Source organism: Misgurnus anguillicaudatus, chromosome 19, assembly GCF_027580225.2.
Source record: "Misgurnus anguillicaudatus chromosome 19, ASM2758022v2, whole genome shotgun sequence".
NCBI classification, from domain to species: Eukaryota; Metazoa; Chordata; class Actinopteri; order Cypriniformes; family Cobitidae; genus Misgurnus; species Misgurnus anguillicaudatus.
The window spans coordinates 54,132,949-54,157,332 of NC_073355.2; the positions used below are offsets into that span (position 1 = coordinate 54,132,949).

A 24,384-nucleotide genomic window follows, 5' to 3' on the forward strand; every position below is an offset into this window, starting at 1 on the left:
TTCTGAATCGCAAGGCTGTGATTCTGTGTTTCATGCACAGCTTGTCGTGTACTATGGCGTTTTGGTTAGTAAGAAGTTCTTATCAATCTAAAATCATTATGAGTCGGAATTGTTTATAACTGCATTTAAAAAAGCAACACTCATTAAACAAAATCATTCAAAATATTCTTTATTATCACGAAAATACCTGAAACAATCTGAAGAACGGCGATATAAATATTCTTCTTCCGTGGCACAATTGGAGTTTCTGCACAAGAGTGCCCTCTGGATTTTGGATGTGGCAGCATTTCACCATAATTCATTCAAATTCATTCATTGAGAAAACACTCATTTGCACAATTAATCGTTACAGCTCTATTTCAAATAGTACAATTTTTTTTAGCTTTTAATGCATTTTGAAATGTCTGTTTTTACAAAATGCAACAGAAATTTGACTGAATATAAGTGTGTTTGTGTGTGTGTGTGTACCTGTGTGAGCATTAGAGGCCACCACTTTATTGTGGCCACTTTATTATAGGCCACTTTACCATCTTTATTGTGCATCTGTTGCTGTTTTTTTGCCAAATTCTATAAAAATGCTCTCTGTGGCAGTCATACCGTTGTGTGTGTGTGTGATTAAGCATGTCGTTTCTATATTGCATTTGTGCTTTAGTACCAGACCTTATTTTCTTCTTCCTTCAGATTTATTCTGGATGCATTGTTTTGACAAATAATAAAAAAAATTGCGTTTTTCTATTCATTTTCAATTGGGGTCATTTTTGACCCCCAAGGACCTCTTTTGTAAAAAATGACACATCTTCAGAAGACCGAATCAAGCCCAGTTGTTTAATATGAATATTGACAGATAATGTAGAAAAGTAACAAAATCTTATTCCAATGAGATGAAGGGAACTATGTTTTTGAACTATAGAAAAGTGGCTTAGGGTTTAAACACCATTCTCTGAACGATATTCTAAGTTGCAAAAGCCCATTTGTCAGATGATAATACTCTTTTGGCAAACCTTAAACAAGTTCAGTTAGACATTTTTTGCAAAACTCTAAACACAAACGTCTTACTAAAACACATTTCACACTGCAATGCACTTATTTGGCAAAATGCTAAACACAGGCAGGCAGAAGTTGAAAACAACAGTTATCATTCAGTAAACAAGATTCTTCACACTTTTATTTAATGGTTTTTTTTAAAGTATTTGTCATGTGGGTTGTTATATACAATTAACGTTGTATTTTTTGTATCCAGATGTCCTGGATGTTGTGTTTACCCTTTTTAATATAGTGTCTAATGGATGCTCTATATATTATTGACTCGTGTGAATGATTTGAAGTTTGATTTTGAGTACTGTAAAGGGATTGTTTGATTCTGCTAGAAGAGTCAGGACGTCTGTGAATTTATCTTAAAAAAAATTTGATTTGTGTTTAAAGGTATAGCAGAAGATTTTCCTGAATTTTTAAAAAGAACCGCCCCTCCACTTTAAAAAAAATGCACATGCGAAACACTCTACCTGCTCCTGAGATGGAAAGCCTATTAAACGTGTGCACGAGAGAGAGCACGCACGAGCCTAGTTCTTCTCTTCGCTCTAGTGGTTGCCATCATGGCTCATACATTTATATGTGTATCGTGTCTGCGCGGTTCGTGACTTGTGCCAGGGCTAGCATTGCTAATCATAGCTTACATCAACTTTTACTAGCAGTGATCTTCCGCTATACCTTTAAAGTATTGAGATAATAATGTCACAGTTAAATCCGTGTCATGTTTTGTGTCTGTTCCGATTACCGTCACCTGGACAATTCATTGATTAATTACCTTCCTCATCACACCTGTGCATTGTTAGTCTGTCTGTATTTATACCCCTGTTTGTGCTATACTCACTTGCCGGATCATTGTCACCATTCATCTTCATTCTGTCTGTTTCCAGTTTATTTATTATGCCCGTTGTTTGGTTCCCGTGTTTGTTTTCTGTGTTATTTATATTAAATGTTACCCTTTTATGTGAACCCTGCGTATGTGTCCTGATTCCTGTTTCCCGGCGTGACAGAATGATCCGGCCCTTTCAAGGACGCAGCGGGTTCGAGGAGGAGGTCCCTTGGAGCTTACTGTGAGGCAATGGTCAGAACTCCAGGCCGAGCTCAAGTTAGCCGTCGCCACGCCCGATTCATTCCCCGAGGTGTTGGCCGCGACACTCGAGCCGGGTTATGTGAGGGTCGAATCGGTTCCTGTGATTCTCCTGTTGGTTGAGTTGCCTGGGACGGTTCCTGGGAGGTCCACCGCCATATGCTCGATTTGGGGCTCAGCACGGACGCCATGCTCGATTTTTTTTCCCCGGGATGGGTGCTCCCGTGGAGGAGCCCGTTTCCCCGAGATGGTGGGAGTTGACTCCCTGGACTATCGGATCCCCGTAGGTTCCCAGGAGGATCGAGTCTTCAGAGCCGGTCCCTGAGATGGCCGCTACAGTTCTCCCGGCTTCCTGCCCTGCCGGTTTCACCCCAGCTTCCGCCGGCTCTGCTGTGGTCTCCGAGCCCTCCGTCCCTCACCTGGATCCACTCTACCAGACTTTTTGTTTGTGTTTGTCTTGAGTAACTGGTAGCCACTCTTTGAGGGGGGGGGGGTAATGTCACGGTTAAACCTGTGTCATGTTTTGTGTCTGTTCCGATTACCGTCACCTGGACAATTCATTGATTAATTACCTTCCTCATCACACCTGTGCATTGTTAGTCTGTCTGTATTTATACCCCTGTTTGTGCTATACTCACTTCCGGATCATCGTCACCATTCATCTAAAAAGTCCTTACATAATGAACCGTATTATTTTTATTACCTTAGAATGAGTCAGTTTATCTCCATACAGCACAGGGCTTCTTACATGGAAGTCACCGTCATGTCTTTACACTAGCTCTAAACGGACAAACTGCTCTACAGAGTGCGCTTTATACATACGTTGTCTCAGACGATGACGTGCTTGTCCTGTGACGGCTACCGTATCCGTTTTAAAATTGAGGGTTGAGCTGTTGGTTGCAATTCGCAATCTCACCACTAGATGCCACTAAAATTTACACATACCACCTTTAGGCAAACGTTGTAAAAGATTATTACAATTAATATTACAATTAAACATTAAATATGATATATTCAGAAATGTAAAAAAATAAGCTAATAACTTGTGTTTCCATTTAAAAACACAAAGCTACACAAAACTGCATAAAAAGCTTTAACTTATTCTGGACTGTCTGTGTGCTAGTGTTGCTTAGTTACTACAGTGGTTAGAAAAGCTCGCCTGTTTCAGAGAACAGTGCACGCTGCTAATACAGCTGTCTGTCTGTCTGTCTGTCATAACATGTTTTGTTTTACAGCGTCAATTGTCTTTCAGTCATAATCATTCTAATTTAGTCAAAACAAGTCAATGTCATGCTAACCTATATGTTCAGTTCTAATATCAAAACATTCAAATGGACATAACAAACCGTAAACATCAACTTATTACCTTCTTATGTTGTTTAAAGGTTGAATAGGCCGCGTTTATGTTTTTCTACAGAGGGAACAAATAAAGAGTGAGATTACAGCCAAAAATGTTTCTTTGTTTAATCAGCCGAAGCACTGACTCTGTCCGTCAGGCACAAGTGATTTATTTTAATGTACTGCAGTAATAAAACGAGTATTTTAATCTACGACAATGTCTATTTCTTTTTGTGTAGATAGTTTCAGCTGATGTTTGGAATGTGCTTTTTATGAAACATGTCCTGCACTCTTATTCATTTGTATTCATTTATCATTTAGCATTGATGTCTGTGTAAATATGTGGCCTATGATGTATCCGCACACTTAGGCCGCTGTGATTCAGTTGCTATGGTAACCATGATGGAAATAGACGTGTGTATCTCCATAGGAGCTGCAGAAGAGAGCTATTGTTGAGTTTGAGGTGGTGCAAATGACATTAGGTGCTGTAACATGAACGGAACGGATGCTTTGATTGAATGAACGACGCGACGCGACCGCAGCAGTGCGCGTCGCGTCTGTTACTGACCCGTTTGACCGATCATAGCTGAGCAAACATTCATAATTTACACCAAAAAAATAATTAAAAAATAAAGTACAAAAAAAGAATAGATCCTGATGCATCAACACACAACCAGAAATCTGTTTTACATATTTAGTTTACTCACATTAAAAAATTAAAATAGTGGAACAATCATACAGATGATAATAATTGATATTCATCAGTTTTGGCTGACTCACTCTTTCAATATAATAATGTTCGGGAATCTGAAGCATCTGTAAATCACTACAGATGTGGCATCGCGTTGTTGTCGCGTCACACGCGTCTGCGTGATGGATGCGGTGCGCGCGTGAGGGGGGCGGGAGCGCGTGGACCGCTCGAGCTCCTCTCGTTCGTTTCCTGACGTGAGAAAGACAAAAGAAAAAAAACGGCAGGAGAGAAACGGGTTCGTGTTCGTCGGATACTGAGGCCCGGTCGGTTCCGTGAGGCGGTAGTGCGCGACGCGTGAGCCGCGGGTCGGTGCGGGGGGAGCGGCGGGCCGTGGGACTCGAGCCCGTGGAGATCAGACGGGCCTGTCCGGTAAAAACATCGTCATATTACCAGACATTTGTGTTGACGTTTGCGCTCTTGTGTGGCGTTTCTGTCGGTTTCCAGCATCACGCTGACGGTGTGTGTGAGTGATTTCAATCATAATCTTCATCATTTCCCCTCACAATCCTCTTTATTTTCACTCAATCTCTGGCGGTGTGTGTGTCGCGTTACACGTTTCTTTCTGACGCGTTTATAAAGCTAAAGATTTTGCTTATGGATTTAGTATTTGTGCAGGCAAGCTAAAGAGCTAAAGCTAATGTGCATTCAAGAAGAAAATAAAATGCAGAAATGATCTCGTGGCTGTGATGATGTTGCTGATTATGGATGGAGGGCTTTTCATTTCTCGATTGTTCTGACTCAATATCATGTAACGTAACTCCATCATTAATGCCAGATTGAGATTGAATCTAATAAACACTCGGTCATAGTGGAACTGGAAACTGGCGTGAAACTTGCATTATTATTATTATTATTATGATTTTATTATTATTATTATGATTATTTTATTATTATTAGCATTTTTAATGAATCTAAGGTAAAAAAAAAAGGTCGAATGAAAGGGTTTTACAGACATTGTTTAGTGTGAAGAACATCACTGATCCTAACCTCACATACAAACACTTATGTATACACAAACACTTATGTATACACATTACCTGCACACAACAACAACAACAAACAAACAAACACTCACTCACTCACTCACTCACGTGTGTGTTTATGTGCAGTCACAACAGTTTTTGTTAACAGTACAGAAGACTGCATTTATAAAATCCTTTCCTTCAAAATGGTGATAAAGTAATTTAAACAAATATTTTTTGTAGAAGTCTTTAATCTATATATTGATTTATGTATAATAGGATTAAACTGTGTCTGAAATATGTAAATGCTTGTTTAAGTAAGTGTTTGCCCAGACTACAATAATGTCATCTGTGTTTTACATTAAATAAGGGTTTAAAAGATGTTCAATTTAGTGGTTTATATTTTTAAAACGGATTAAGATTTTAGGGTTTCTTGTTTTATGTGTTGTTGTTGGTTGTCATCATCATGTTTGAGTTTTGTGTGTTGTTCAGTCAGTGTTGAGGTCTATGGGTACAGTATGACGACACAGACTTAAGTGCATCTAAAACTGTTACTTGATTTAGTTTTTTTTATGGGTGAACTTGTCAGCTTGATTAGCAAAATAAAATTCAACACTGCATAAACAAAAAGATTTATGTCGGCTTAACATTAAAACAATTGTTGGGGCAATTCAAAAATCTTACTGCATCAGATTGGCTTTTTTAACTATTTATTTAATGACATGACTTATATACTGTGTCCTATGATCCCATTAAGTGTCTGAGTGTGTCATTTAAAGAGGATTCAGTGAACCCGTTCTCTCTGTTATTTTTGTTTTATCAGAGATTTCAGGCAGCAAGAAATCAAAAACTAAATACAGATTTGGCTCCTTGTCCAGTTTACTTATTAAACAAGTAGTTAGTAAAGAATGTGAAAGATTTGCCTAATTGTTATTTGAATTTCAAAACCGTTTATGCATGTTTTCAGTCAGCTTAAAGTTGTGAGTTGGCCCTACCAAAAAACAGATGGCTGGTTTAGGTGGTTTTCCAATCTGGTTTTAGCAGGCTGGTTTTAGAGTAGTTTTAGACACTTTGTTTAGCTGGTCAGGCAAGGCTAGGTATTCTAAGCTTTGCATGGGATTGGATAGGTAGTGTAACTATGTTTAATCAATATATAAAATCTTATGACAGTTTATGATGAGACTTTAAAGCTGAAAAAGATCACTTACATTATAAAGGTTAGTGGATGTTTATAAGTAGACTTTACATTTGTTTTTGCCTAGTCTAAAGCCTTATTTGGACAGGATTAGTTTGACACGGGGAACCTCTGAGAAAATCGTGCTTCTCAGAGGTCCTCTGTGTTTTTAATCCCGTCCGAATCGGCCATGTCTGTGTTTTTCTCTGACGACCTCCGTAAAAACTCCAGAGCAATTTACCTACTGTTTTTCGCCGAACTCCGAGGTCCTCTGAGAAATTTAATCCCGTCCGAATGCAAATGTCTGTGTTTGCCCGCAATATCTTTTGAAAACGCGGTTCATTTCGTGTTTTGGCCAACGTGATCTGCCGTTAGGTCTTACTAATGCGCGTATCTTGTATTTCCTGAGTCCCATTCATTCAGATATGAATGTCTTTCGCATTGAGCTAAATACAATAATTAAATCAAGACGAGCTGAATATCAAACACTGTTAAGACTGGCCACTGTAATAACATTAAGTTGTTCAACTCCGGAATGGTAATGTTAAAGGCGGAGTCCACGATGTTTGAAAAACGGTTTGGAAAAGGAGACGGGCGAACTACCAAAACACACTTATAGCCAATCAAATCAATGCGTATGTGTGGGGCGGGTCTATCAACACAAGGTCCAGATTCTATTGGGGGAGGGGCGTGTTTGTTTAGGTGATTTCAAATATCAACATTGGCTTTCAAACATCATGGACTCCGCCTTTAATTAATAAAGACAATAAATTGTTATTAATCATTATTTCTTAATTTATTTGTGTTTGTTATAAGCAGACAGTTATATAAAACACGTAGGTTAACGTTACTTTAGTAGGACTTGTATATTTTATTTTGATTTGTAAAAATTAAATTAATAAATTAACTGTTCTGTCATAATTTTACATTTAAAGCAAAATATTAAACATTACAAACACGCATATACAGAGCACGTGCTACTGCAACGCCCAAATGCATGAAACAGAACAGACACTCCCATCTCTGGAATAGCCTGCATCATTTTAATCCCGTCGGAATCGGTACATAAAATCACAGACGTCCTGGGGGACACGTTGAAACTCAAACGTCGTTTGGAAAACTAATCCCGTCCGAATAGTGCTTTAGACTAACACGCATGTTTGAACTATCTCATCTGAAGATAACTTCCACTGACAGATCTTAAAATATATAGGTTGACCGATAGTGTTTTTTACTGATGCAAGCCTAGGGCCATTTATTCTCAAATTCTGTGTTTTCCATTTAAATATTTCTGGATTCTGGTTTTAATGGTTACATTTTAATTTCCGCAATTAAACCCTAATCAATTGAAAACATTAACCGAGTGAAACTTAACAACAATTTATTGAAAGTTTTATTTAAAATGACACACAGGTCAAAATGTATTTTGTCTATCACTGTGACCACAATGTCCTTCAACCATGCTACTGACAATCAGTCTTTATTTAATCATAAGACTCATATACTCATCGTTTTTTTTCCGGCATTTGTATTAAATGTAAATATTTTAGTTGTGAAATTGTCAGTTAACAATCTATGATGAAGAGTGTTGTGTTGTCCGTCTTGCTAGCGAACACGTCTCCGGGAAGAACTGTGCCTTTTTAGTCTGCTGTGTCCCGGGGTCTGACGGTTGTACCTTTCTTTATGTCCAGCTTAACACAAAAGTAAAAATGTTTCTGCGTATTTCTGTAATTTATTTATTATCAAATGCTAGTTTTTGACATAGTTTTATTAAAAAAATATGTCAAAAAACTAGCATTTGATATGAGTCATGGGTTTTGAAATGAATGAATCCAAAATTTGCCAAATTCCGTGACATTCCGCGTTGCTTGGATTCCATGATTCCAAAACTCCTAGGAGTAAAAAAACCTGACTTAAATGAATAAACGCTTATCTAAGATTATCTAATCAAAATAACAAAAGATGTATTGCAATCTTAATAAAAAAAGAAAGTGAAATCAGAGTTTGATTTGTTGGACATGTTAATGCCTATAGTTTGCTTTCTCACATTATTTACTAATTGTGCTTTTCCATTGCATAGTACCCCATGTTTTGGGCCAGCTTAATTTTAGGGGATTTTCCACTAGGTGCAGTACGTAGTACCAGATAAATTTTTTTAGTACCACCAAGAGATCTGAGCTGATACTAAAATGTGAGGAGAAATCACTGAAGATAACTGATTGTTCTGAGAGAATTGTCACTACCGGTGTCATTGCTAACCTCAAGATTTGCTTTACCTAACTAAATGAAAATGAAAACCATCCACAGGCTCATAATCAGGAACACCATACCAGTGTTTTCCTTGCAGTTTGTGGCAGCACATCCGCGACGCAAACGTCTGCATGTATGCACAACATTTTTGCAACTTAGCGGAGTGCGTCGACTACTATGCAATTGAAAAGCGCCGTAAGGGTGTTTTCAGACATGAGCCTTTGTTTCAAAACCTGGTGCGTTTTCTCTCTTGATATGGTTCGTTTAGGCATATGTGAACACTGCAATTGCGCTCGGATCCACACCAAAACAACTGACCTGAGACAATCTGAACAAGGTGGTCTCAGCCTGATTGCAAACAAACTCTGGAACGGTTCTCTACGAGTATGAAAGCAATCCGACTCAATTATGTAAGGAATAATTGACGATGGGCCATTGAATTATAAGAAAATAATGCACACCAAGGTGGTAATGCGGCACGACGCAAAGCGGAGTGTGCGGTTTACAGAAAAATAATCAACACCCATAGAACATTTCTCAGCCAATCAGAATGCAGATTTCAACAGACCCGTTGTATAAAATAATAATAAATTAATAATTTGTTACATTTATATAGCACTTTTATGATTCATCCACAATTATGAATGTGATATTTTCCCGCTTGTTAGTGAACTATGGCTCTGTGTAATAAATGCCGCTCCATCTGAAAGCAGCTGAATGCGATTTATAACTAATCAAGGAACAGGCTTTACTGACGAGATGCACGTTATCGTGCAGCCCTAATACAGGTCTGGGAACATCCTTAAAATATGTAGCTTAGCTGGCTAAATCATGGATAAAAGTAACCAACTGGATATAAACTAATGCAAGTAGATGGTAATAATCATGACAATGAACATTTGGGTTGGATTTATTTGCGTGTATTTTTGTGTAACTGTTAGGTTAGCTTCCTGTCATCCTGAAAAACTTGGGCTCCTGATGTTGGTTGTCTGCTAATGCATCATTAGTTACTTTAAGATGATATGACAACATGCACTCTAATGTACTGTATACCTACCACAGTTTGCATTTTAAATGTGCATCTGACCTGGGGACGCTCTCTGCGTGCTGCCTCACGCGTGAAAAACAAGCTCCACGAGGTAACTCTGCCTCTGGAGGCCGCTCTCGCACTATATGATGATGGGGTTAGGTATTCTCTCCATATAACTTCAACAACAGATGGGACTCGGAACAACTATTGGAATGGATTTTTGCCTATAGCAAAATCGGTCAACCTTTTTAAAAATATGCCAGTGCCATTGATTTGTCTCAAGATACACACCAGTAACGTCTTTTTCTAAGGCATCTTTTTAAACATTTAGGAAAGTTTTAGTCCTGACTTTAGCTAAGCCTTGTTTGTGAAAACAGTCCTATAATTATAGTAACTAAGCAGAGTTTGGGTGTTTTCACACCTATCTTGTTTAGTTCAATTGAATCGTACCAGAGTTTGATTGCTCCATTGGTGCGGTTCGTTTGGACTGGTGAGAATGCAGCAATCGAACTCTAAACAAGCGGACCTTGGTACGCTTTCAAACGAACTCTAGAGCGGTTCGTTTGTGGTGAGAACACGATCTGAGATCTAACCGACCTAACTGCAAAAATACTGCGCATTTTGGACTAAACCAGCTGCCGTAGTCAGCTGCGCAGTGCATTATCGGATGAGGAAGTGTTTGTTGACCGTTTCAATTAGCAATATTAGCACAATGACAAATCGCGTACATACCTGACGTTGTGAGGAGGTGCGGGCGGAGCCTCGGACATTTGGTGTCTTCGTCGTTTGTAGTGCATTAAACCGTTGTTTTCAAGCCGCATCTGCGATTCATTCTGAAAATGAACAGTTTGTCTAGAGTGCTGTATACAAACTATGTATAACAACCACGGACATAATTACAGCGCGCAGCCGTCTGTTCATGGTGTCTGCTGTATTATCCTTCTTTTGTTTACTTCCGGGGGTTCCGTTGGAATTTTGCGCACGTTGATTCTGACCAATCAAGCAGCAGTTTAGGAAATACGTTCAAATACATGTGTAAGTGTACAAATAAGTAAGTGTATTTATGATTATTTATTAGACGATACAATAAAATATAAGGTTGTTAATAAGGCATTAACATATATTATGCATATAATAATGCTTTATAAATACTGGCTACATAGAAAGTGTTATTAAAACGACTTATCTAGATGATGTATAATTATTATTATTATTTTATTTCTTGACTATATAACGTTTTGACTAAGTTTGTAGTGGTGAAATGATCTCAAAACTCACAGTTCGGATCATATTGCATTTTTTAAGCCACAAATTGGATAATTTTTTGGATCAGCAAAAGAAAGGGGTGAGAAACATAAAATGAGAACAAATAAAGACATTACAAGAATATATATAAAAAAAGAATAAAGTTACACATAAAGGTGTTGCATTGGCATTAGTTGTAGGTTAATTATGTGACTGTCTCTTTAAGACCTGATGAGCACTTACCTTGTTTCTGCCTCTTTATATAATCTTAACTCTTTCTCCGCAAATGAGGGCTTTAACGATTATGAAATTTGGCTGATGGTTAATGGTCTAATAAATTGTGATGATAAGTTGACTCTTTTATTGCTTTGACATTTAGGGGGTTGGTTCATTCAGGAATGGAAGTGATGTCATTGGTGACTCACTGTCGTGTTGTTCCGGGCTCGTGGTACCTCCGTTCGTCCTCGGAGCACGGTTTCGGATGTTTTGGATTTGGTCCGAGAGCTTTCTGACCATCCATTGAAAATCTATGTACGGTATACTGTCCATGTCCAGAGAGATGGTGAAAACATCAAAGTAGTCCATGTAACATCAGTGGGTCAGTTAGAATGTGTTGAAGCATTGAAGATACAATTTGGTCCAAAAATAACACAAATTACAACTTTTTTCAGCATTGTCTTCTTTTCCGGGTCTGTTGTGAAACTTTGTTCACCACACTGCAGTTAAAAAATATAGCAATATACAAACAATGTGGAATAGCTTGAATACAGCGTGCGTCTCCCTCAGACTGTAAACGAAGCTACTTTGATGATGTTTTTATTACCTTTCTGGACATGGACAGTATACCGTACATACATTTTCAATGGAGGGTCAGAAAGCTTTCGGACTAAATCTAAAACATCTAAAACTGTGTTTCCAAAGATGATCGGAGGTCTTAAGGGTTTGGAACAACATGAGGGTGAGTCATTAATGACATTATTTTAATTTTTGGATGAACTAACCCTTTAATTCTCATACATTTTTTTTGTTTGTTCATGAAATAATTTTCACACATTGTTGTGGTTATTTAAATGAAATCTTTTGCAAGGTTTACCTGGCAGTAAATATTAATAATACACATAACACATATTTAAAAGTAATTATTTAATAAATATATATTTAAAAAAACTGCAAATTCTTCATAAGTAATAAACACAAAAAGTGTCTGAAAAATAACTGAAAAATAAATGCAATCAACAAAAAACTGACAGAAGAGGCCTTAAATAGTAGCCAATCCTACTAATCCATCTGATACTGTCTCATTTATACAGATCCTGCAGCTCCCCTTGTGGTTTTTTTGTTTTTTGAGAGATATGCAATTATTGCGGTGATCTGAAATCATCATGATGAGGTCAAAGAATCACGATGAGATGACTATTTAATCATTGTGACAGCCCTAGACTAGTTATCTCGTCAATTAAGAGAAAACGCTTTCCTGCCAATAATGCTTCCCTGACGTGTTTTTATGGCAATCTTTTTTTCCGCTATTATCTACTAGGTGGTGCTCCTACCCATCTTATAAAACACTTAAGCATCTACTGATCCAAAAACAGTAAAAACTCTTTGTATGTTCATATTCTGGCTGACCCGAGTGATCCCTTATGGGGTGAATTTCGGTTGCTACCCTCTGGGCGCAGATACAGTCTGATGAGATGCAAAACAAATAGACTGAGGAAGTCATTTATCCCGTCTGTTATTCCTATTGTTAACAGCATCCTTTAAATTATGTAGTACTGTGGTGATGTTAATTGTTATTTGTCTATTTATTGATGTTGATTTGTATATTTGTTTATGTGTTACTGCGTGCTGTAATCCAAATTGCCCCTCGGGGATAATAAAGTGGCCTTGACCTTGACCTTGATACCGTTGTAATGCACTCTACTTAAAGGGGCCATTTGAAATGTCCGCCCAAAAAAAATCAATTCATAGTCCACACTCCAAAAAGATGGGTGCAGTATACCTCCAGAAAGTGAGTTGGTCTATTTTAAATTAGCAGCTGCTAATTTAGCAGCATATATCAAGTTTGATATAAGTAAGTTATCATTAGTCACCAAAAAAAAAACATTTGGTCTCATTAACATTGCAATGTTTTCCGCTACGTTTCGTGCGTCCATTTGGTGTTCATTATCATCGAAGACATTTCAAGCTTCTTAGCTAATGTTACATTTTAGCATCAGGTTGGTAGATAACGGGTGAAAACCGGATCGGATCCGTGGGTAGAGCTATTAAACGCTAACAGCTAAGGATGCGCGATAATTTGCATGCGATAGTCATTGCGCTTCTCGTCAGTCCGAATCCATGGCTGTTCGAATTGCATTTCTCTGAGCTGCCTTCATGCCTCTTGAGTCATTGCCTGATGAGGCAACGAGGCAACAAGTCAGCTGCCTTAGTTTTCGGACGCAGCGGTAGTAGAGGGCTGTACTCCCACACGTGCGACTTATTCGTGTATTGCAGTTTGGCTGGCGGTTATGTACGTGGCCCGCATACCGCCTCCCATGGTCGAAACTGGTATTACGACACCTGTCGGGGTGTAGCTAGTAATTTAGCATGCTAATTCAGATTGATATCTCTGCAGCACTATACCTTGTCATTTTTTTATGACATCTTTGCCCTTATTTCTTCTCATTCTTTTGATGCATGTAGCTCATTTTTTAAAATCTTTTACCTCAATTCTTACAAATGGCCCCTTTAATATTAAGCCTTATATAACATAAATGTATTATACAGCGTGCATATATCTGCACAAAATGCAAGACTTAAACTGGAGTTATTTACTGGACAGAAAGTTTAACTCCCATTGTGGATGTGCATCAGTGCGCTTTAAAACACGTCCAGTTAAAGCACAAGCTTCATAACGTTAAGCTACAAAATATCCAAATGCCACCATAACCATAAAAAAATAAACCCACACGATCATCGTTTTTGTGATCGATCATCGATGCCATGTTCGAGTACTCAAGCAATCGATTACTCTTGCCCATCCCTAAACTTTTCTTCCACATGGTAAAATGTTATTGTAACACTTTACAATTAGGTTGTATTTAAAGAGCTCAGATGCAAAAAGTGCGTCTGGAATGATTTATTTTTTATTAGCATTTTTATCAGAGTATTAATGGATTCTGCTGAAACGTTATTTTCGAATGCCTTAAGGATGGGACTTAGTGGATTTGACGCAAATGTATTTGATGAACGTATAATGCATGTCGTGATCATAGGGTTACAATAATTTTCTCATTTTTGAAGAAAGTGGTGTTTTGCTGCTCTCCATCTGCAAAATATTTTCCTTAAACTTAAATATTTAAGGAACTAAAAGCAGAAGTTAAAGAGCTACATTTAAATGTAAACTGACATTAGACCGAATGCACCCGAGTTGTTATTTGAATTTTTATGACTTATGAATATAGAATGTGGATTGTTTATGTGCTGTGTTTTTCTTTATTTTCAGACCATTGTAAAAAAGAAATGATCACATTGAGAGGACGGAACTGAAAAAGCAACTGGATGATGTGACGCTGGCCATGGACCACCAACAATGAAAAATACCTTACAATAATGGATGAGCAAAGAAACAAATAAAAAAAAATGGATCCTGCTGGAGTTCATAGCTAATATGGGGAAAGTCCTATGTTTGGACAAAGCTGAGCAATGTCTGGTAGCAAAGATTTCAATGAAACATGACTGGAGAAAGCGTCAAATCCCCATTACACAGGAAATATGAAAAAGAATCACGACCATGAACTTGATCTTTATCATTTGTAGCTTCTGTGAATATTCGTGCCAAACATTTTGTCAATGAACTTTTTTAATTTCACTGTGTGGCTGCTACACACATACATTTGCACAGTTACCACAGAGCAAAGACTTAATTGAGGTGTTTTTTTGATGGAATATTTTTTTTTTAAATTCTGGCTGACAGAGAGGGAGAGACTGTGTGTGACAACGCTAAACCTGATATCATTTTACATAGCTCTTTGGATCTAGTGCCAAGTCACATAGTTGCAATCAAGTGACTCAATTTCTGTTATCGAATGTGCTGCTGCTATACTGTTTATAATTTACATCTGTAATTCAAGCAGCATATTTATTCTGCTTATTTTGTAAAATTTCTAGTCAGCAGACCTTTGCTGGTCTCTCCTGCATTGCTGCTTCAGATGTGGCTACATTTCACTTTATTGTAATCTTCAATGTAAAGTCATGCTTATATGATTTTTTTGCATCTGGCAAAGCTAAAACAGAACATTCCAGTTTGCCATTGGGATCCTTTTAATTAGAAAATCGACAGTGACTGCTTATCCAAACTGCAGAAAATGCAGAATTTTCCCAATAGTCCATTACCTCTTCATCCAGGATTTAGCCGGGGAGGAAGCATTGTCAGTTCTCCGTATCAGTCGCACACTTCAGATCTTTCCCCCAGATCCTCAGAGGACTATGCTGCTATGCAGCAAGCTCAACCTAACCTGCAGAGTCACGGGCAGCATCTGCACTTGCGAACCCAACAGCATCTTATACATGCTCCTCCTATACATGGTTATGGATCTAGGAGGGGGACTGGAGAGATTACACAGGGAACCACACAAAGTGGCAGTACTGTAAACTCTTACCGTAAGGAGGGAAGTATGGACTATTATTTTTCAGCAAGTGGGCGGGAAAGAAGCAGAAGAGGATATGGTGCAGGATTTAGGTACTCAAACACAGATGGACATGCACCTCACCAGTACCAACATTTGTCTGGATCGGGGTCATCTTCTGGAATGATTTCTCCTTACCCTATGGACTACAGCTCCAGTGCTGGATCTGGAGTTGGGGGTAGTAGCAGCAGTGTTTCTGGTTCGTTTTCTCCCTCCCAGCAATACAGTATGGTTCATAACACTTCAGTACAATCAGGTCTTCAAATGCAGCAACGACAGCATGGTCAAAAGTATGCCTCGCATCAAGGATTACATCAACATCGGACATACACTCTTTCTGGAAACCGAATACCTTCCCAGTATGGACACTATGTCCCCATTAGTACAACCTCTACTGGATTGTATAACTCTCAATTGCAAAGGTACGATGTGAGCAGCAGTGGCAACAGCATGGATGCCAAAATGAATAACTCACCCACTCAGTCTAATCCAAATTCTTCTGCTTCCAACAGCTGTGAGAATTTGGCCCAAAGTTACTCATCCTCCACTCACACCCCATATTCTCCACAATCCAAGTCCCTTCACAAGCTTGCTTCTCACTCTCAGCATGCCTCCCAGAGCACTGTGGTAGATTATGATCCTTCCCTCAAAATGCAGCATCATGTCCCTGCACACATCAAAAAGGCCTGTTCCTCTATCCCCTCCAGTCCTGCTCTGCCGCCACAACACCCCCAAGACCTTACTAAATCTCCTGTGCACTCCCAAAATCAACAGACTCGCATTCATCAAAACTTCAGTCCCATATCTAACCCCTCCCCTGCTCCATCTGCTGTACAGTCACCAAGCTGCAGCTCTTCCTCATCTCCACTAATGGGGGCTTCAGAAGGGAACAGTACAGTTACTCAAATGCAGCCTTCATTTCACCCTTCAAACACCCATAGCGCTCTAAGCCACGGACGGCTTTCACAGGCTGTACCTCAGCTGAGCCCAACTCCCAGCTCTAATAGCAGCATCAGTAGCTGTGGTAGCGGCCTAGGAACTAAGACAGTTGGTTTCAACAACAGTGCAGGGACTGGCCAGCCAGCCATGAGTCAAAACCGAGTGGGTCTAGGTCATCGAGGGGGTATAGGAGAGAGTATAGGAGAAGATGGCTCTCTTTACCCTCATGACAAACTTTTGCAGGATCCTGGTCTAAATAGCCTAAATGCACTGACCTCTCAAGTGGAAAATTTGCCTAATACAGTGCAACACATGCTACTAACAGACACGGTGCTGTCCCAGAGGAAGAGCAGAGATGGAACACATCATGTGCTGATACAGCAGGGATCCCAGTTAGTATCTGGAAACCAAAAGAAATGTGGAAGTTCCAGTGTCAGTGGTCCATCTACATCAAATGAGGAAAGTTCTGAGATGCTGGAAACAAAGGGGGATCAACGTAAACGAGTCAGGCAGGCAAGTGGAACTAGCAATGAATCAGAGCCACCCAGCTACCCATCATCACAGGCCAAGATGCAGTTAGAAAATAGTGAGCATAAGTTAGATCAGCAGGTTAACACTGGAGTTATTTCAGCTGCTCCGAAACAACCGGCTGCTAGGTCTTCAGCAGTGCTTGCTCAAACAAAGACACCAGAAAATCTCTCCTCCTCATCTTCTTCCTCGCCATCAACAGTTCATCCTTCTGCAGAACCCAGCACAAAAGAACAGCTACATCCTACGGGTCCCTTGTCTCCTACTCTGTCAACATATCCGAACTGTGTGGCTGAAAGAGACCCTGGTAATATTAATAGTGGAAGGAAAGGGAAAAAGATTATTAAAAGTGAAGAAAGTGAGGTTGAAATGGGAGATCCTTCCTATGATGGGGAAAATTCAGGAACTAGTTTTGCTAGTGTTAAGGAATTACGGTCTGTTTCTCCCATACAGAAGGAAGCTAAGTTAGAAGGAACTGATGGCAATGCGGAGCAGTTTGAGGATCCAAATAAACATGCCAATATTTCAGAACAGCATAATGTTGGAGGTGTTGGGGTTATTGTTTCTGCACGTTCTGAAATGAACACTGAATCAACTAAGCACACAGGAGCCAAATCTTCACGGTGTGGAGTTTCTCCTTACCCAAATAAACACAGCTGTCCTGAGGAGCAAAATGATGTCAACATCTTAAGAGAGACAAGAAATCACAATGGAGAAGGGGAAATCAACATGGAAACATATGTTTCACCATATAATTTTTCACCTAAACAAGAAAGCAGCCAAAGCATACCCTCAAATAATTCTCATACCATTTTGTATAAACAAAGTAACCCTGAGGCACATTACAATGCCTGTATTAGCACAAAGAACAAAGTAAAATCTGGACCAGGGAGTGGAATGGGCACAAATAGATACCCAAGTTATCATCAGCTCCAGGCCAGCTACGGATCTGTTGCCAGCAAGAACACTGGCGTTTTTGCTGTGGAAGGGGGGAGGGGGGTTGTATTAAGAGGTCTTGATGGCAGTTCTCAGTTCCAGCAATCGTTTCCCAGTCTTTTGCAAGAAGTCCTCCAAGGCCATCACTTAGATAGACGTTATGGACATCCTGATCAGACCTCTAGTGTTCATAATCAGTCTCAAGATACATCCCATCATCGTTATCAAGCAAGACTTCCATATAATATGATAGAAAATTTCAGCTCACATGGAATAGGCCCTCCACCAGTTATGGGTGGACCTAATGTCCAGTTCAATCAGATGACCTCTGGAAAATCACCAAATGTACATCAGAATCACGGACCAGATAAAGAGTTGGTTTTAGGCTCATCGCCTCGTCCCACTTGGGATTCTGAAGCACAAAGACCAAACCTGACTCATGGAATCTCCTTGGAAAAAGGCAAAACCAGTCTGTCTCCCAGCCAACCCAGCCATATGAATCAGCCATCAGATCTCACAACAGGAGCCCCTCCTAAGCACATTAATTTAGCTGAGTTTTCTTTGCAGCATCGAAAAACATCAAGATATGGTACTTCTCCGTCTGCTGTGGAACAACTGCTTTTACAAGAAACTGAACCATTAGCATGTGGAGTTGGTCACATCAGTCAGACTCATTCTCAGACATCATCATCTTCAGGAAGGCGGTCAGTAATCTGTGACATGTCCCCCTCACGACTAACAACTCCAGAGAGAGACAGAGGAACCTCTGGAGCTTCAGTCATTCAGCAATCAGTTTCATCTTCAAATGAACAAGACTGCTGCAAGGAGGAAACAAAGGCAAAGAAAGAGCAAAACAAGGAGAACACATCAAAGATTGATAATTCAAGTCATAATTCTGATGCATACTGTAGCACACCATCCAGTAAAGATCCAAATAAGTCCCTGCGTCTCCCTGTAGATGTTGATTCTGATTTGGAAAGGGTGAGTCGCGCAAAAAGCAAAGGTGAACCCACCAGTAACCTGACATACCATTCTCAAATATCCTCAAATCTTTTGTCCTCACCACCAAGGGACCAGTCATACTCTCAGGCTGTTGATGGTTTTCGGACATGTGGGTTTAGTGACACTATGGATGGGACAAAAATGATCTCCAACTCTACACCTCATCGGCCATTCCTCGCAGCCACGGCATATTCTAAAGCCACAACCGCTACTAACAAATTACAAGCATTTTCACAGAGCTTACCTCAAGACCAACCTGACTGGTCTCCTGAGAGGTATAGGCTAAAAGATGTGGATAGACCTGTTCCACAGAGACTACCTGAACAGAAATGCAAGTCCCAATATCCAAGTGATATTCTGTCTAGTCAGCATCACGTATCCCGACAGCACTCTTATCCTGGTTCACACTTTGACATGAAAATGTGGGATGCTTATCCAGAAAGAAAACGAGCTGGACATCTACCCACTCACGACTCACGTGAACTTGTTTGTTCTCCACCAATTGCAAATACTGTTCCTAAACTAAGGGAAGGGGACATTTCGGACAGGAGTGCAGAAGAACCTGACAAATCTTTCCACTCAGTTGCTTCAGATGGTGGTGTCAGTCCTGCTGGGCACACCACTAAGGCTCCCCAAGGGATTCAGCAGGGGCAGAGATTTACCAAAACTGGACTTTCTGCAGAAACGAACCCCTTAATCATGAGAAGAAGAGTTAGATCATTTATTTCTCCTATTCCAGCTAAGAGGCAGCACCATGATGTTCCAGTTCAGCGGCCAGGATCATCTTATCATTCTTCTGTGTCCCACTCTGAGTCTAGACATGTCGGCAACAACTGTTCTGCTAATGCTGATACTCAGCCAAAATTAGCATCCCCTCAGACACAACAATCCATAGCCATTACAAATTCTCCTCTGCAGTGCAAAACAAAGGTTCTTCCCCCAAGAAAAGGTCGCGGCCTAAAACTTGAAGCTATCGTGCAGAAAATTACTCCCAGTGTTAAAAAGACGGCCTTTAATAATAGTCATGTAGATTCTAATTACTCTGACGTATCTCTCTATGCCTCTGAAACACCTGACCCTGAGGGTGGTGCATCATTTTCTAGTGTTACTCATGAAGATGAGGGCTGTTTAGCTTACCTTGATGATGCTCATACTTTAAATGATCTAATGCCATTTAGAGCAGTTGAAGACACTTACTCCTGTGATTCTCAGTCTCTTAAATCTGTTGTAGCGACTTCAAGCAGAGGTTTGCCAAAAGATTTTGACTTTGGATTAGGTGCTACTGGATCTTCAGGCTCTTTGGTGGGTGAAAATGATAAAGACGATTTTACTTTGTTTGGACCCCTGCCACCACCACCTCCATTACCTTGTCCTGTACAGGGATCCCCTCCTCCATCTTCGTCTGCATTGTCTGACATACAGCAGTTCACAAACACTTACCAACAGCTAGAAACCAGACGAAGTGAGCAGTCGGCTGCTAACCTGCTTAGGCAGAAACTACAAGAATCTGGAATGGGCTTTGACGAGTATGCAACTGCGGATTACTATGGTACCCCCACTGCTCATGATCAGAGTCCTGGGCATCACCTTCTTTCCCAAGCTCCTCAGCACCAGATGACCTCTCTCAAGTTGGCAAGGTCAGAGTCTAAAGCATCAGAAAACACTGTGCCCAAAGGTTATTTTCCATCAGGTAAGAAAAAAGGACGACCAGTAGGCAGTGTGAATAAACAGAAGCGTGCACAAGCTCAAATTCCCAATTCAGAAACTTCCATACCTGTAGTCACTCTCACCTCACCTTTAGCTGCCCCTCAGTGTGTTCCAGCCTCAGACATTGTCGGTGACGTGCCACAAACACCACCACCACCACCTGACGAGGAATCCTGTCCATCTGCGGAGGCTCCTGTTCAAACCCAGATTGTGAAGGTGGATGCAGAGAGTGAAGAAACACAGACGGAAATGGATGTAAAGCCGGCTAGACATAGACAGAAAAAGGGAGAAGAGGTCAATGAAACTGTTGATTCAGGTGGCAGGCAGAGGAGAAGGAGAGGAATGCCTTCCAAAGAAGAGCTGAGCACTCAAACCAGCAGCAGGAGAAACATGGGTCTTAGCGGAATACTCTCAGATGCCAGAAATAATAATAAGTTCTCTCCTTACATACATGTGGAGAAAAAGATAGCAGAGATTGGGGCAGTTTGCACAATAGTCAATGGAGAGGATGAAAAATCAAAAGGTGGAGCCAAAGCCGATACCCCATCAAATGCTTCACTGTCATCTCAGCTAGTTAAAAGAGAAAAGGAAAACGAAAGAGCAAAGGAAAATTGGGCATCTGAACAGGTTGAATCTGCTTTGAAGTCAGGAAAGACACTACCTACATCTGGGTTTGTTCTGCCAGGGCCTGTGACAGCAGAGACTGGACACACTGGCCGTCTGTTATGCTGCCTTTGCCAGAAGTGGGCCAATTACAAAAATCTTGGGGATCTTTATGGTCCATTTTACCCTGCTGAGTATGCAGCCAAGCTTCCTAAGAATCAACCTCAGATCCGTCAAATCTTGTCCTGCCATGGAGCAACTCCTGCAGGACTCAATAGGACAGTTTTAACAGAATCAACTCCCCAGGATACACAATTGCATGACCCTCAAAACGTCAAGTCATCTACAGATAGTGATTGCACCATAAGTCAAGCAACAAACTCAACATCTCCAGCCACTACCATTGACACTGCCTCCCCCAGTGTAGGTGAGGAAATGCTTTATCAGAATACTAAGACCAGCAGCTCGGCCTCCAAAGTTACTACTCACACTTGGGATCAGGTGGCAGAACTGGCAAGTGATCTGGGACCATCAAAAGTGCCAGAACTCGATAGTGTGATTATACTGAAGCAACTGCAGGTAGAAGATTCACAGCAAAGGCCTCAACACAGAAAACTGACATCCCATCCACGCTTCAAAAGAAGACACAAATCCAGTGAAGATTTACCCCGTACTATACCCATCAACAGCAAAGCATCCCTGCCGTTCCAGCCTCCCCCTCCCAGCCTGGACTCCATGGGCCCCATGGCCCAGCTAGCGCAGCTCCCACTAGTGCCCCTAGACCCTGAAGAGCTGTGGGTGCATGAGGGCTGCCTCGTCTGGACCAGTGGGGTGTACTTAGTTAATGGGAGACTGTACGGCCTTCAGGAAGCGCTGGATGGTGCTAAGGATGCGGTAAGTGGAAATTTCTGCAATTTGCTTTGTATTATCTAACATTTAATGTGCTTTACATTTTTTTTTGCCAGTGGATAAGAATAGTTGGTGTTAATATTTTGAATATTTGCTTGTTTCTCAGAGCTGCTCTCATTGCGAGATGGTTGGCTCAACACTTGGCTGCTACAGTAAAGGCTGCACACATAGGTACCACTACCTTTGCGCCATTGAGGCAGGTGAGACATGAAAGCACCATGGTCAAGACCTGTATTTGTGAAAGGATAATAAAATTTTGAGTGACACCAAATGCTAAATGGTTTCCCCCCTTCTTAAAGATTGCTCTCTAAATGAAGACAACTTTTCACTGAGGTGTCCAAAGCACAAGGTAAGTGAGCACCTTCAATGCGTATGTCATGTCATCCAGTGTGAGATTCTGATGGATGCTTAGGGGTCTGATTTTGTATGAGCTAGAAGAAAAACGACACCAGATTAACTTTATTCCAGTGCTTTCATCCTCTTGTTCATTATATGCAAAAAATTATTTTGTGCATTTTCTGCACTGTTCCTGTAGATTAATTGTTGGAGCATCACTCAATAGTCATGGGTTTGATTCCTGAAGTAATAAAAGTATGCATATATTGTATGCAAATCGCTTTGGATGTAAACATACATTCATTTTCAGAGCTAAATTTAGTGTTGTTGCTTATTGTAGTGCTAAGATGTGTTTATTGGTTTTGTTTCCACAGAGCAACAGAATTGCTAAGCCTGGAGCTGCATATCTGGAGCAGTCAGAGAGAGGATGAACATACACAAAACAAGACACACACAGATCAGACGTGAGTAGACTGTATTCCATGAGAAAATGTTCTGAATGTTGTTGAGTTAAGGTTAGATATAAAACCACAAGGTCTGATTGGGTTTTCACACTGTTGCTCCTGTAGAGTCACTGACTTGTACCCCGTGTCCTATATGTTCTCAGACCAGACAGGATCCCGCTGGCTGTGTGAGTTTCAGCTGAACCAGGACACCATTGTGCTTACAGATGAAGTCATCATGGATACATTTTGGAATGTAAAAAACGTTCACTAAAAACACTATTAACTATTGGAAAATGGTATGTCACAGGAAAAAGGTTTTCCACGTATCACCTGTTCTGTGGATAAAAGCAAAACAAAATGAAAGAGAGGGCAGACATCCATCAGAGCAGAAGATCGGACGTTCTAAGACAAAGAAACGCTAACTGCCTTCGGAAACCTGAATTGAGATTTCAAATCTTTTGACTTTTGAGTCCATCATTTATTTTTAGTAGTTTATTCTCTTAAACAGTGCCCTGGAAGACTGAAATGAGGAAAGGGGACCATGTGTAAAGCCAGAAGGCACTAAGGAAGAACGAGGCAGTGTTTTTACACATGTTCTATGTAGTATTTTATCATAACTCGTATTATCATTATCATTTTAAGCATCACTATTGTTTTTTTAACCAGTATATTACCCATTGATTCAGACGCAGTATTCTGAGCGTTTGACTGAATCTTCATATCATTGAGCAGACAGTCTGAAGAAGGACCAGGATATGTGACATCATTGAACGTTCTCGTGGAATGTCGAGGTCCGGTTGCCACAGAGACACTGTTGTCATGGAGACCACACATATATTGCCTTTGAAGGTGTGCCTGCGTGTGTGTGTGTGTGAGAGAAAGTTTTGCTGTGTGTATGCTTGTGTCTGTTCTTTTGATAAGTGTTCTTATTGTTCACCTCAAAGGCTTTTGTGCCATCGATGAGATAAAAGAGACATTAGGGTGTTTTTCAAAAGCATTAGGACTGCGCTGTGTCCAAGCTGGACTTCTGTCGTGAGATGTTTAGCTCTCATGACATACGGTGTAAAGTCAGAATGCTTCAGAAGACGTCCACCTGCCATTCCGTTTCCACACGTGAGACAGACAAACATTCCTCAGCCATTACAAGACAAAAAAAATTATAGGCATGTGTGCAAAACTCCATCTTCGGAACAATTGCTGTCAATTTTTTAAAAAATTCTTTCAAAAAGAAAAGCGCAATGAAAAGAATGACCAATATAAAAACATGTTGTACTAGAAGGCTGTTAATATGCTTCTGACTCATGAATACAGTATTACAAAGAATAATATTTGTTTCCCCTGCTGTGTGAATCTCTTTCTCTCTTTTTTTATTTTCTGTTTACAATTTGTTGATTTGATTCTCTATTGGGACAGTCTGAGGGTCAGATAGTCGGGCTTGTAACTCGAAG

General features: G+C 40.2%; 1 protein-coding gene across 4 annotated transcripts; it reads left to right on the forward strand.

The window, feature by feature from the left end:
* The first annotated feature begins 4,291 nt into the window (after positions 1-4,291).
* On the forward strand, positions 4,292-24,262 carry tcf20 (transcription factor 20). 4 transcript variants are annotated; one of them, XM_073857885.1, is made up of 6 exons: positions 4,292-4,665; positions 14,348-22,139; positions 22,261-22,354; positions 22,454-22,503; positions 22,865-22,948; positions 23,094-24,262. In XM_073857885.1, exons 2-5 carry the CDS (start codon positions 15,210-15,212, stop codon positions 22,919-22,921), a joined length of 7,131 nt encoding a protein of 2,376 aa, XP_073713986.1. In that variant the 5' UTR covers positions 4,292-4,665; positions 14,348-15,209; the 3' UTR covers positions 22,922-22,948; positions 23,094-24,262. The 4 variants fall into 4 exon arrangements, with proteins under 4 accessions (XP_073713986.1, XP_073713987.1, XP_055051148.2 ...); XM_073857886.1 differs by having other exon boundaries at positions 4,292-4,659; XM_055195173.2 differs by having other exon boundaries at positions 4,292-4,571; positions 22,865-22,954; positions 23,103-24,262.
* Positions 24,263-24,384: the final 122 nt, after the last annotated feature.

Excerpts from the sequence above, each read along its gene's own strand:
- tcf20 (XM_073857885.1), top strand. The coding sequence starts at position 15,210 with ATGCAGAATTTTCCCAATAGTCCATTACCTCTTCATCCAGGATTTAGC. Across the intron at positions 22,140-22,260 it reads TGGATGGTGCTAAGGATGCG|AGCTGCTCTCATTGCGAGAT; the intron begins GTAAGTGGAAAT and ends CTTGTTTCTCAG. Across the intron at positions 22,504-22,864 it reads TGAGGTGTCCAAAGCACAAG|AGCAACAGAATTGCTAAGCC; the intron begins GTAAGTGAGCAC and ends TTGTTTCCACAG.